Below are 14,282 nucleotides of genomic sequence, written 5' to 3' on the forward strand. Positions count from 1 at the left end.
AACTGGGCTGAGTGGGCAGCCATCTTCCTCAATTGGTTGGAGTTGAGAGGGAGAGGAGAGAGATGGGGCTGGGGGTGGAGAAGAGACAGGGGGCAGGGGGATAAGAGGAGAGAGACATGGAGGAGTAGAAAAAAAGAGAAACACAGACCCAACATCTACAGCTCCAGGTGACCTGTAGGGCGAGAGAGCACAGACACCTACGGGGAAGAAGTTTAGGTTAATGGACGCATTGATATATTCATCACACATACAATGGGGGAAATAAGTATTGAACACATTAACTTTTTGTCATTACATTTATTTCCAAAGATGCAATTCATGTGACATTTCTTCCAGACACTGGTATTAACTCAAATAATCAACACATGAAAAGAAATCACAACATTCAAATCCATAAAGAATGATTATGTGGAATCATGTGCAATAACACAGGAAAAAAGTATTGAACACACCATGGGAAAGCTGCATAGTTTGGCAAGGAAAGGCACCGTACCATCTCAAATCTGAAAGTAATTAGTCTTTGTACTTCCTATAAGTGCAGACCAACATCAGCTGGGTGAGTGCTAATTGATGGCCCTATAAACAGGTTGTTTTTTCTCCAAGTAGTCAAACAAGACACATCTCATGATGGGTAAAAGCAAGGAGCTCTCTCAAGACCTTCGCAACCTGATTGTTGCTCAGCATCAGAATGGAACTGGTTCCAGACTTATCTCCAAGCATCTGAGTATTCCAGTAAGCACCGTTGGGGCTATTATCCGCAAGCGGAAGAAGCATCACCTTATCATCAACAGGCCACGCACAGGAGCTCCTCGCAAGATTTCTGACCAGGGGGTCAGAAAGATGGTCAGAAGAGTTCTCAAAGAGCCAAGGACCACCCGGAAAGCGCTCCAGAAAGACATGGAGGCAGCAGGTACAAGTGTTACAGAGAAAACGATAGGCAATGCACTCCACCGCCATGGCCTCTATGGACGCTCAGCCCGCAAGACTCCATTCCTCAAAAAAAGGCATGTTGAAGCTCGTTTAAAGTTTGCTAAACAGCATCTGGATAAGCCTGTGGAATACTGGGAGAACGTTGTCTGGTCAGACCAGACCAACATTGAACTTTTTGGCTGTCATACTACACACCATGTTTGGAGGAGAGATGGCACTGCACATCCCCCAAATAACACTATACCAACAGTGAAGTTTGGTGGTGGAAACATCATGGCATGGGGTTGTTTCTCATCTCCTGGTACTGGCAGACTTCATATAATTGAAGGAGCAATGAATGGAAACCTCTATCGGCAAATTCTTGAGATGAACCTGCTGCCATCCACCAGGATGATGAAGATGAGACGTGGCTGGACCTTTCAACAGGACAACGATCTGAAGCACATGGCAAAGTTGACTCTCGAATGGTTTAAAAATAAGAAAATCAATGTGTTAGAATGGCCCAGTCGATCACCTGACTTAAATCCGATTGAACATTTGTGGAAAGAACTCAAGAAAAAGGTTCACCAGAGGGCACCAAAGAATATTCAAGATTTAAAGACAATCTGTGCGGAGGAATGGGCAAAAATCACACCTGAGCAGTGTGGGAGATTAGTTAATACATACAAGAAGCGTCTGGAAGCTGTCATTGCAAACAAAGGCTTCTCCACAAAGTCTTAAACCAGTCTCAGATGGTGTGTTCAATAGTTTTTTCCTGTGTTATTGCACATAATTATTTATGGATTTGAATGTTGTGATTTCTTTTCATGTGTGGATTATTTGAGTTAATACCAGTGTCTGCAAGAAATGTCACATGAATTGCATCTTTGGAAATAAATGTAATGACAAAAAAGTTAATGCATTCAATACTTATTCCCCCCATTGTATATTCACAGTCACCGGACCTGAACCCAATCCAGAAGTTTGGGATGAGATGGGGCACAAACTGAAGGCCAAAGGACCAACAAGTGCTCAGCTTCTCTGGAACTCCTTCAAGACTGTTGGAGAACCGTTTCAGGTGATGACCTCATGAAGCTCAAGGAGAGAACGCCAAGAGTGAGCAGAGCAGGAGTCAGAGGGAGGCTGTTTAGAAGAACCTAAAATACAAAACTTTTCAAGTTATTTCACACATTTGTTAACTACATAATTCCAAAGGTGTTCATTCTTAGTTTTGATGCCTTCAGTGAGAATCTACAATGTAAACAGTCATGAAAATAAAGAAAAAAACATTAAATGAGAAGGTGTGTCTGCGTTGTGTGACTGATAAAATGATCTACTTGAACACACACACACATAGCTAATAAGGACAGATAACTAACCGGACTCAGGGATCACACAAAATTGTAAGAAAACAGATAAAGATGGGATATACAGCAAACTAGGCACAGAAGGGAGTGAATTACAAAATAAAAAAAGAACTAACTACAAGATGGGAGAACTACAGAATACACTGATCACTAAAAATATCACAGCTAAGTACACAAAAATAGGAAATAACTAGCCAAAACTGAAAGTCCTCACAGTCCAGACAGGACCATCAAAAATCGAGAAAAGGTCAGAGAACAACATATTTGGTAAACACTTCCCTAAATAGAGCTAGCTCACATACCTATGCACACCCCTAAGAGTTAAACACACACACACAAGCACACAAACACAATCAAAATCAAAAAATGTATCTAACATTAATATTACACTACAAAAATGTCATATGCAAATAGTTTATTTGTTAATATTACTTACTAGCTGACAGGTGTGTCTCTGTACAAACACCATATAAATAACTTTACAAGACATTACACTAAATTAATGTGCAATAGTAAATGAATGAGCTGCGTTACCTCACTCAAGGTTAAATTCTTAAGTAAGTGTGCAATCTTGTCTGTAAGCTCAGGAAATAAGGCAAATCAAAAAGACAGACATTTCATCTCGTGCTGAAGATATCCAACCAAAAGTTTCTATGTTGTGATTAACAGAAAAAATATATTTATTGCAGATGTCACCTGCCAAACATTTTTTCACATGATCCTTTAACGATCTCCAGTAACATTCTGTACAAAAGCATTTCTTATGTGATAATAACGAGAACACTAAAGAAAGCTGATACAATTTGCTCGGATCCATGTGCATCCCGGAGTGGTTGAACATCACAAATGTGTGTGGTGAAGGTCAGTGAAGAAAGAGACATCTGAACTCAGAGGTTCTGTTTTATTCAACTTGATCTTTTTCATTGAGCCAGGTGACATCTTGCTATTCAGAATGTCACACATAACAAACTGCACAAAACCCCAAAACTGCTTCTCATGTACATAACAAATGAAAACACGGTTCAACAAGAATTCTCAAACCAGAGGCCTCATTTATGAGCTACTTACCAGTCATCTTTGGAGGATGCTGTGTTGCAAGCAGTTACCACTGAGTTATTCAGTTTGTGATACTGGCAGCAGATTTTGTTTGCAGGTTAACTCAAAAGTCGTGGATAGATTTTAGTGAAGGATGAAGAACAATCAATTCGATTTTGGAATTGATCCAGATCTGATGCCTTGGTGGAGGAATGTATTTTCCAAGTGTCTGTGTAGGTTCTCATTCATCCAGGTCATCGTAGATCGAAGCGAAGTAAAATCTGGTCAACTGGACGTAAGTTTATCTTGAAGACGTTTCACCTCTCATCCGAGAGGCTTCTTCAGTTCTAGTGAAGAGTGTGGAAACTCCAGCTTATAAACCTATGTGGGAGTGGTCAGTGCTATTGTGGTGGAAACGACCCTCCCGAGACTCACCTGGCCTCCCCAAACGACAGTCGTTGTGAGGTGTCAGGGAGTTTCAGGGGTGGTCGTTAGGGAGTTTCACCGACCACTCAGATGCTAATGGGCTGTGCTGGCAGCAGCCGTTCCACATGGGTCTTTCAGCTGAACTCTTTGGGGAAGCTTTGAAAGGACTTGGTTGTAAATAGGAGAAAGGAAATGTCGCAGTCCACCTCCTCTGTTCAAAGATGGTTTCTCTATCCTGACGTGGATGGCTTCTTTAACTCCTCTTTCAAACCATCCGTCCTCTCTGTCCAGGATTTGGACATGGTCGTCCTGGAAGGAGTGGCTTTCCTCCTTGAGGTGGAGGAAAACCGCTGAGTCCTGTCCTCCAGAGTTGGCTCTTCTATGTTGGGCCATGCGCTTGTTGAGGGGCTGTTTGGTTTCCCCTATGTAGAGATCCGTGCAGGTTTCCCCTATGTAGAGATCCGTAATGCTAACATTCTGAAACATAGTGAGGCCTGCACGGATCTCTACATAGGGGAAACCTGCACGGATCTCTACATAGGGGAAACCAAACAGCCCCTCAACAAGCGCATGGCCCAACATAGAAGAGCCACCATAGAAGAGCCAACTCTGGAGGACAGGACTCAGCGGTTTTCCTCCACCTCAAGGAGGAAAGCCACTCCTTCCAGGACGACCATGTCCAAATCCTGGACAGAGAGGACGGATGGTTTGAAAGAGGAGTTAAAGAAGCCATCCACGTCAGGATAGAGAAACCATCTTTGAACAGAGGAGGTGGACTGCGACATTTCCTTTCTCCTATTTACAACCAAGTCCTTTCAAAGCTTCCCCAAAGAGTTCAGCTGAAAGACCCATGTGGAACGGCTGCTGCCAGCACAGCCCATTAGCATCTGAGTGGTCGGTGAAACTCCCTAACGACCACCCCTGAAACTCCCTGACACCTCACAACGACTGTCGTTTGGAGAGGCCAGGTGAGTCTCGGGAGGGTCGTTTCCACCACAATAGCACTGACCACTCCCACATAGTTTTATAAGCTGGAGTTTCCACACTCTTCACTAGAACTGAAGAAGCCTCTCGGATGAGAGGTGAAACGTCTTCAAGATAAACTTACGTCCAGTTGACCAGATTTTACTTCGCTTCGATTTCCAAGTGTCCTCTAGTATTATTACCCTTACTTTCTTGTCCCAGACCATAAGGGTTGCTGATGGTAGATTTATTGAATTTGTGATTTTGCCATTGGCTTGGTGCTAAAACCCTGACATCACTGCGTTCCATAATCAAAGTGCTGAACAATCAGGTTTTCCATTGATTCAGGAAAATGTTTGTCCCTTACAATCTGTAGGGATTACATTATGATTAATGATGTTTTAGGACTCAAATTTCATTTAAATAAAGGTGTACAAAACATGAACTGAGAAACTTTTGCATTGATAAATGAGGTCTCTGCTCTCTGACATTCACTGCATGTCACTTTTTAACATCACTTATAACACTGAACAAGGCAAAACACTTCCAGAGCTGGTAAATCAATCAATAAATAAATAAATAAATACTGGTCCAGGTATAACAAAGTAAAAAATACTTTGTGTGTTAAAGATATAAAATCTGTTAAAAAAAATACATTTGGTTTCTAAAAAAAACAAAACGGAAAAAAACATTCATCTCAGTATGAATGAATATTTCCTACAGGAGAAAAATTCATGAGAAGTCATTAAAAATGAATGATTAGTTCCACATGAAAACATGAACTGGTACATTTTTTCCATCAAATTATTAATCACCTCATCAAGTCAAGTTAATGACTTTGATTTAGTTTCACTTAGCAAATAATAATACATACATACTTTACAATAATATAGGGAATTTCAAGAACCCCTGATCAGAAGTATGGTTTATAAGGTAAAACTTAACACCTGTCACATTACATTTAACAGCAACACGATTACACTTAATACACATCACAACAAAGAAGTAATTTGGTAGCGGTGTTATATTTTGAGAATGAAGTCAATTACAAAGCTATTTAAAGTTTTTGACTAATTTTTATCCAAAATAGATAATGACCTAATCGTTACATTAAGTTAATTTTGAATGCATCTTTTTATTGTAGTCATTGATGGAATTACATTTTTTTTGTCCTAACTTATTTCTGTGAAAAACTTCAATTTTCTGAATTTAAGTCTGTTCTTGTATAATTACAGCATAGCATCACAACTGCTTTACTTCAATGGATTTAAATGGTTCAACTTTTCTAGAAATGATGCTGAAAACCTCAAAATTGTAATTTCCTTACAACAATGTTGATTTTCCCAAAGAAAATCTGTTTCTGTGCATCTGAAAACTCAGACATAATATTATTTATTTGTGATATTACAAGACTTGGTAACAATTTGACACTGTCATGTTTCTATGTAAAGTTTTAAATGAGGCTGGAGGTTAAAATTACAACATGTTAGTGATAAAATGGAGGATGTATGGTTTTTACTCCTTTGTTGTCATAATTACATATTAATTGTCTTTCATAAACTCACTGTTTGCCGGACACCGAAGTGGAATATGGTTGATTCATCTAATAATCTGAAGGTTACTGGTTTGACGCCAAGAGACATGTCAAAGCGTCCTTCAGCCTGACGCTGTAAATGAAGCCACTCTGTGAAGGGGTTTTTGTGTAGTGGTGAAGACACTGTCACCATGAAAATAGTCCCGCTTTCCTGAACAGCACGGCAGGGTTACCAGTCAGCATTCTCCACACCTTAAGCTACATGAAAACAACAACAACAACCTCTAAACTAGCAAGCAGAGAGCACCCTACAGGCAAGTTTTATTGAGGATTTAGATCATGTGGTAAAGAGGGCCAGCCAGGGCACATATCCCAACAAGTAAACCAGACAAATTTCTTGCTTATTGTGTAACAGCTCATACTGAGGCAAGTTACCTGCAGTGAATGTGGTTAATACCCTGACCAGGCATCTAGACTGTGACTCAAATGGTGCCTATGTGACCTTTTTTTGGGAAGGTGCACGTTAAATTTTTACTCAGTCACATTCATGCAAGGGAATAACCATCAACCCTTTAGTAACATGAGAAGAACATTACACATTTCAAATAAAAGCAGTCCTTATTTCTTTCTCTAGCTCAGCCTCTCTCCCACTCCTCCACCTCATAACCTGTGTAACCAGACACAGCTGCAATGCCAATTATGTCCATCCTCCTCCCAGCTGCAGTTTCCACAGGCAGAATTTCAGACATAGCATAATTTGTGTTTTGCTTTAGTTTGTTTTGACTTGCTCAGATTCTGCTGATTTGGTCATTGTCTCTTGGTTTATGTGTTTGTATTATGTGTACAAAGAGAATTAGAGTCATATTGTGTCCTTTTTCTGTCTGTTTTTTGCAGTTGGGAGTTTGCACATGTGTTCTACTTTGAAAATTGATTGGATTCACTACGCCATTCATGTGGTCACTTCCTGTGCAGTTCAATCTGTACTGCACAGAATAAGCCGCCGTCCACCAAAAATTGACTTGCCACGTATTCCCTGTGAAGTGGTGCACCAAACCATTTTGGGTGAAACCTGCGGCTTTGACTAGAATGGTGGTGGTCAGATCTGGCTGCCGTGGTGCAGCCAATAAGCGACACCTCTGTGCGCGCACATATGCTACACCACCACCTCTACGTCATGTGCATCATACAGTGTGCAGGGCACATATGGTCATACAGTAAAATATTTTGTAAATATCAAGTTTCGAGGCACTGTCAATGTTTCACAGAGGAACGTAAATTAAGACAACAGTTTATTATCAAGGTCATTGATCAATATCATGCTGCTGTTAGCCAAAAAAGGGTGCAACCAAATCATGTGCTTGTGTGAACAACTTAAAAAGTTAGTGGGATCTGTGCTACCAGAAGAAAAGTTAGTCTAGAGCGCAGACAGAATTTGCAGGGACACCTTTGCTAAATCTTGGGCTTAGCACCATTCTCAAAAACTATGATTGACCTAGCAAAATGCTACAGCCTTCTTCTACAACAACCGAATGAAGATGAGGGAGACAACCAGAACCAGAGATAATCTGCCGCCTTGAAAGACAGATAACCTCTTCATACACACAGAAAGAGAAATCACTGGTTAAAAAAAAGTTTCCAAATTAAGTAAATGGACCTGGGAGGCTACCTGAGGACCCACCTGGAGTCTACTTGCTGCGGGTCTGCAGGACTTGGGGGGCTTTGGGTTGCAGGGACTGGTGACGTGGACTTAATGCAGCTCCGCCTCCACGGATGGTGGCTCTGATGGAAGCAGTGGAGGATGGATGCTGCTGATGCTGATGTCCAGCTCTGATGGGTTTAGCTACATGGATACAGTTGACATGTAAGCTGCAGATTCTCCTCTAGTGCCACCATCAGGCCAAATGTAATACTTGCAGTTAACTGGAAATATATATTGAATCTATACAAAGAAATGTGATGTCCTCACCAATTTGTGCTGAGTATCCTCTTCTCACCACATTCTTGGAACGCACAGCCTGTTTAATGCGGTCCACTTCCTGTTGGTAGCGTTTGCGGTCTCTCACTGCTGACTCCCTGGCATCCCTCAAGGCAGCTTCCAGGGCTTTCACTCTCTCAGCTGTGGCTCTCAGGCGCTTCTCAAGTTTAGGCAGCTCACAGCGAAGGTCTGCATTGTCACGCACCAGCTGGAGAACATTAAGAACACCCTATTAACAAACAATGGCTGAGGAACAGAAAAAGAGAGACCAGGGAGGACAGGCGGAGACATACTGTAGTCTAGACAGCCCTGGGTCAGAGCTACAGATCAAGAAATTATCCTGGTGTTCAATTATTAAGCAGGTTTAATTTCTAGACATATAACTACTTTCAGTTTGCAGCTAATTTCTGCTACAGTTACCAAACCCAGATTAATGCTGTGTTGTAGTGTTGAAAAGAAAGACTGACCGGGTTGTTAAAATACGTTAAATCACCATCTATTGACAAAACAAGATTTAAAATCAGCACACAACATACAATATTCCCAAATGAAACAAATAATTTGTAAATACTTTATAAAGTGTTTTTTTTTTTTAAATTTAAATCTTACAATTGTTAAAATTTGTAAATTTGTGTGGCTGCTTCTGTGCCTATAAGTGAGTCAGTGTGAAGTGCATTTCAGAGCTGGATCGCCTTGTGGATGGACGTAAGTTTATCTCTTATCTTTTCAAGATAAACTTACGTCCAGTTGACCAGATTTTACTTCGCTTCGATCTACGATGACCTGGATGAATGAGAACCTACACAGACATCTTGTGGATGGTAATCTTCTGTCTGTGTCGTGCAGCCTGGACAGTGAAGTCCACATCCTGAACAGGAAATAGGAACCGTCCTGTAAAATCCTATGAGCTGGTTTCAGTCTGCTGATCACATTCTGTAGTATGAATTCTGATATAGATGACATGGTGGTGCAGTGGTCATCACTGTGGCCCCCAGCAAGAAGGTTGAGGGTGGAGCCCCGGCTGCAGCACGGGGTCTTTCTGTGTGAGTCTCCATGTTCTCCCTGTTCCTGCTGGGTTCTCTCTGGTACTCCAGCTTCCTCCACAGTCCAAAGACATCAAGAGGGGACCAGGTTAATCCAGACTCTAAACTGACAGTAGGCGTGGCTGGGAGAGCCAATGGTTGTCTGTCTCTATGTGTTGGCCCTGCCATGGACTGGTGACCTGTCCAGGGGGAAGGCTGCTGGGATAGGCTCCACCCACCCCACCAGTAAGCGATTTGAGACACAGTATGACTTTCACCTCATTCATCTGTTGTTTCAGGGAAAATCAAGTGTAATCATGTCAGAATGAGGTTGTGAGGCTGCATGAGCAGGTGTAAAGGGTGAATTAATCACCTGTTTGTGGACTTTACCGAGCTGCTCCAAGTTGTTTTCTAAGAAGACAATCCTTTGCCTCTGAGCCAGACTGCCACCAGCCTCATCACCATCGCTGTCTGAAATCTAAGTGCACACACACACACACACACACACACACACACACACACACACACACACCTGCTTTAATTGGGTTCTGAGTGGACAAGGTCCTTTCTAAGTTAAGACTGGGCTTTACTTTTTGATAGAGCTTCTATACTCCTCAAAGAAAGTTCAGAAACATTATTTCAGTTGATTAGTTTTCCCCTTCAATGATACCAATTGGTATTGTTTATTATAATAGTGGAAAGCCTGATTCATCACCTTTACAACAAGGTACAACTTGTTAGGATCGTGCATTCGTGCAATGAGCAACCCAGCTAAATGTGTGGGTAGTGCCCCCCAAAAATTTGTCAAAGTTCCCTGCAATTTGCCTTTTTCACCTCATCACAAACTGAAACAAAAACATGGCTTGGAGTATCGAAGGATTATTCCCTCTTATTGTTAGCCAATCAGAGGCAGAGTAGGGTGGGTTATAGAGCTGGGCTTCAGTCAGTACATGTCGGAGAAGAAATAAAGCCACCAGTGAGGGAGCTCCTCCCAGAATTGTACTTTTGAGCCTCGTTTGGGTTCTTGAAATGGCCTTTGGGTGAATAAGGGAAACTGAAGGGGATTTTAGCAAATGTTTTGGAAGTACTACCCACACATTTAGCTGGGTTGCCCATTCCACAAATGCACAATCCTTACAAGTTTTACATCGTTGTAAAGAAGACTAATCAGGCTTTCCAGTGATCTAAAATACAATGCCAACTGGTAATATTTAAGGGGTTAAATAACAGACAAGATAATGTTTCCGAATCTTTGAGGAGTTTAGTTAGAACTGGCTCAGGCTTGACTGAACTAGACTGCTGAGGATAACCCATCATGCACTGGCCTCCTCTCTCCTGCTGATGCTGGTCTTCAGCCTGGATACCTTCAGCATCCATCGTGCTCTCAACAACCAAGCCTGCTGCAGTAATTTTTCCTATTTTCTTCTTAAGCAAAAAAACGATGAAAAATAAAGTGGGAACATTAGATTACACATTACATTACCAATGTGACTCATACAGGCACCAACTCTTGAAAATACTTAATAAAAAGAAAACTTTAGGGGGGAAACTATGAAGATGCATATGAAACTCTTAAGGTTACATGAAAAATTTCTCCCAAATCTAACTCACTCATTCCCCAAAATTCTTCCTGCTACTTTTGATGCCATTTTTTAAACCCCCCAAAAAATCTTAGTAAAACAAAGTGTTTGAGGCTGGCTGAATTTGCCTGTCCATGCCAACAAAGCTTCACACTTGAGGCTCCTAACCATTCTTCATCCAGCGTCTTTTGATTTAATGGTCGTAACAAAACAAAACTTGATGCACACAATCACAACAACTATCTCTGAATGCACACCATGTTTTCCATCGGGTTAACTAAAACTGAAACTGAAACATGGCAATATCTAAAGAGCAATTCCAGCTAAACTCCTGTTATGAGGTGAGGTCATTGGATTCATACATTTAAATTCCATACATATTTTCAAGTACCATTTTGCCAACTCTCCTCCTGGAACCGTCACCTTGTCGTGATGGAGGAGTTTGAGTGCCCTAATGACCCTAGGAGCTATGCTGTCGGGGACATTTTGCCCCTGGTAGGGTCACCCAAGAAAGAGTGGTCCTAGGTGAAGGGCCAGACAAAGAATGGCTCAAAAGACCCTTTATGGAAAGCAAGACTAAGAGACTGTGTACCCAGCCCAGAGATTTACCAGTGCCCCGCCCAGGAGCCAGGCTCAGGGCAGGGGCCTGTGGGTGAGCGCCTGGTGGGCAGGCCTTTACCCATGGACAGCTGAATAAAAATCAGAGCCAAACAGCCAGTCGCCTATCATTTTCAATTCATTCGACCTTGGCAACCAGAGGAAGATCCACTATTGTCTCAGTAATGTGTAAACTAGGTTCTGTTTTGAGGGAAGAAAGCCATTTAATACCATTACCCAACTTTTCAGTCAAGTGTGCACGCGGTGATTGATCAATCGTTCAATTGATTGAGTAGTTATTGATCATTTCTGACTCACATTGTTGACTCGAGTGCTGATATCCTGGATGAAGAGTTTACGCAGGTTGTTCAGCATCTGCAACTCTTTGGCCTGTTGATAACAACAGTCAGTCATCTCATGGAAGTACAGTAAATGTCAGAGGTCACATTGTAAGGGGTCAGAGGGTCAAATAATAATGACGAAAATGATCTCCTCACCACTGTTTCCTCCAGACCTTTCAGGTCATCTCGGGCTTGTTCTCTCCTCTCATTCAGGAACCTGAAATGCACAAAAGTTGGTCAGCATGAACATGTCAATAAGGACAAAATGTTGCATCTACAGTGTACTCATACCCCTAAACCCTGAATCTCCTAATACTAACCCCAAATCCAGCAAGCAAGGAGGGATAAAACTTACTGCAGCTTCTGGAGCTTCTGTTCCTTCTTCTGCTCTTCAGCTTTCAGCTTGTCAAAGTCGGCCTGAAGCTTCCTCACATCCAGGTGCAGAGTCTCATTCACACTGAAATGAACCAGAGCCTTTAATATTGATCATCTGCCAGACGTCACCATTGTAACCCTCCTGAGTTCAGTTATACTCCAGATTAAACACCCACAATAACTCAATCTATCAAGACCCTTAAAGGACCCACATGGTTTGAAACAACCTCTAGGAGCCTGTTAGTGCGTGTCAGAGTAGAAGGGAGAGATCCTCGCCCCCAAACCCTAGGAAGAACACTGCAGACCTGACTAGCCAGATTTATGTAGGCTAATATTTTCATGGTGGTGACCAACTTTCAGCACTCAAGGCTTTTGTATTATTTGACATTTCCCTGCCATTGACAAGATTTTGAGTTAATCCATGTCATCACTACCATGTGGTACAGGACAATATTAAGCATCGTGTGACAAAATACTGCATGTCTAGGTCCGACAAGAAGCGAATACACAGCAGATGGATCATGTTGTGGTTCTCCAGGGGGCCTGTGGTGCTGCAACAGGTATACTGAGGAGCACTTTAGTGTGCCAGAGGAGGATGGATGGATGCTCTGGCAGTCTAGGGACCAGCAGTATTACTGTTGGTTATTCTTATAATCATACAATCAAACTAAACTCTATCAGAATGAACAAAAAAACGAAATAAATGGAGTCAAATATCAAAACAAACTTATGCTTTAAAGTCAACTTTTAAAAAAAAAATGTTTTTTTCTCTGCTTTTTTACCTCATAATTACTTTTTGATGAAATCAGCTCCCATTCAAGTGTTTATAAAAAACTGATAGCTGAACAGATGAACTTCACTGGAAAGGTTCTTTTAAATGATGATATAGACCGTCATCTCTCTTCTAATATGTTTAATTTTTCCTAATCACAGCACAAAATATTCCATAAGTCTTCAGAGCTGAGTGAAAATGTTCCCTCCAAAAAACTGCTTTAAATGGTGGTGGTCCAATTAACCATATTTCATTCTCCTATTTTTTTGTAAAATTACATAGTTTTTATGTATATTTGGTTCTTGAGTGTAACTTGTAGTTGTCCTCGTTGTCCTCCGCTTTATCCTGTTGATCCAGGTCGTGGGGGCAGCAGCCTCAGCAAGGAAGCCCAGACGGTCCTTTCCCCAGTCACATCCACCAGCTCTTCTGGGGGAATCCCCAAGCGTTCCCAGGCCAGCCGACCATCCTGGGTCGGCCCCAAGGCCTCCTCCCGAGGGAGGCGTCCAGGAAGCATCCTAACCAGATGCCTGAACCACCTCCACTGACTCCTCTACCTGGAGGAGCAGCAGCTCTACTCTGAGCACCTCCCGAATGACTGAGCTTCTCCCCCTGTCTCTAAGGGAGAGCCCAGCCTCCCTGAGGAGGAAACTCATTTTGGCCGCTTGTATTCAGGATCTTGTTCTTTCAGTCATTACCCAGAGCTCATGACCACAGGTGAGGGTTGGAACGTAGATTGACAGGTAAATCGAGAGCCTCGCCTTTTGGCTGAGCTCCCTCTTCACCAAAACAGACTGGTTTAGCACCCGCATCACTGCGGATGCCACCCAAATCCGCCTGTCGATCTCCTGCTCCATCCTACCCTCACTCATGAACAAGACCCTGAGATACTTAACCTCCTCCACCTGAGGTAGGATCTCCCCCCCGACCTGAATTGGGCAAACAACCCTTTTCTGCCTGAAGACCATGCCAGGATCCCAGCCGCTTCACAATCCGCTGCAAACTGTCCCAGCAAGAGCTGGAGGTCGTGGCCTGATGGAGCTAAGAGGACCACGTCATCCTCAAAAAGCAGGGATGACATCCTCCTGCCACCAACCTCGACCCCCTCCACCACCCAGCTGCACCTAGAAATTCTGTCCATAAAAGTTATGAACAGAACTGGTGACAAAGTGCAGCCTTGGCGGAGTCCAACCCTCACCGGGAACAAGTCTGACTTACTGTCTGCAACACGGACCAGACTCTCACTCCTCCGGTACAAAGACTAAACGGCCCTTTGTAAGGGGCCATCCACCCCATACTCCAGGAGTACCCCCCACAGGGTTCTCCTGGGAACACGGTCATAAGCCTTCTCCAGATCCACAAAACACATGTGGACTGGTAGGGCAAACT

The 14,282-nt window shown here is 42.5% G+C and overlaps 1 protein-coding gene across 3 annotated transcripts in view; it reads right to left on the minus strand.

Annotated features, from left to right (window-relative positions):
• Positions 1–14,282, minus strand: part of LOC147251631 (kinesin heavy chain-like) — a 59,906-nt gene that overhangs the window by 11,534 nt on the left and 34,090 nt on the right. The window contains exons 20-26 of one of the 3 annotated variants that reach the window (XM_086219451.1): positions 12,105–12,206; positions 11,906–11,966; positions 11,727–11,798; positions 9,605–9,709; positions 8,201–8,417; positions 7,913–8,074; positions 4,851–6,492 (exon numbers count right to left, since the gene is read on the minus strand). In XM_086219451.1, coding sequence (XP_086075577.1) covers positions 7,920–8,074; positions 8,201–8,417; positions 9,605–9,709; positions 11,727–11,798; positions 11,906–11,966; positions 12,105–12,206 — 712 coding nt within the window. In that variant the 3' untranslated portion in view covers positions 4,851–6,492; positions 7,913–7,919. Of the gene's footprint in view, positions 1–4,850; positions 8,075–8,200; positions 8,418–9,604; positions 9,710–11,726; positions 11,799–11,905; positions 11,967–12,104; positions 12,207–14,282 lie in introns of those variants that run through there. The other 2 variants (XM_086219450.1, XM_086219449.1) reach the window with 2 other exon arrangements.

This window comes from Aulostomus chinensis, chromosome 12 (genome assembly GCF_037954235.1).
Source record: "Aulostomus chinensis isolate RoL2024-O1b breed Wild chromosome 12, RoL_Achi_v1.0, whole genome shotgun sequence".
In the NCBI taxonomy this organism is placed as follows: Eukaryota; Metazoa; Chordata; class Actinopteri; order Syngnathiformes; family Aulostomidae; genus Aulostomus; species Aulostomus chinensis.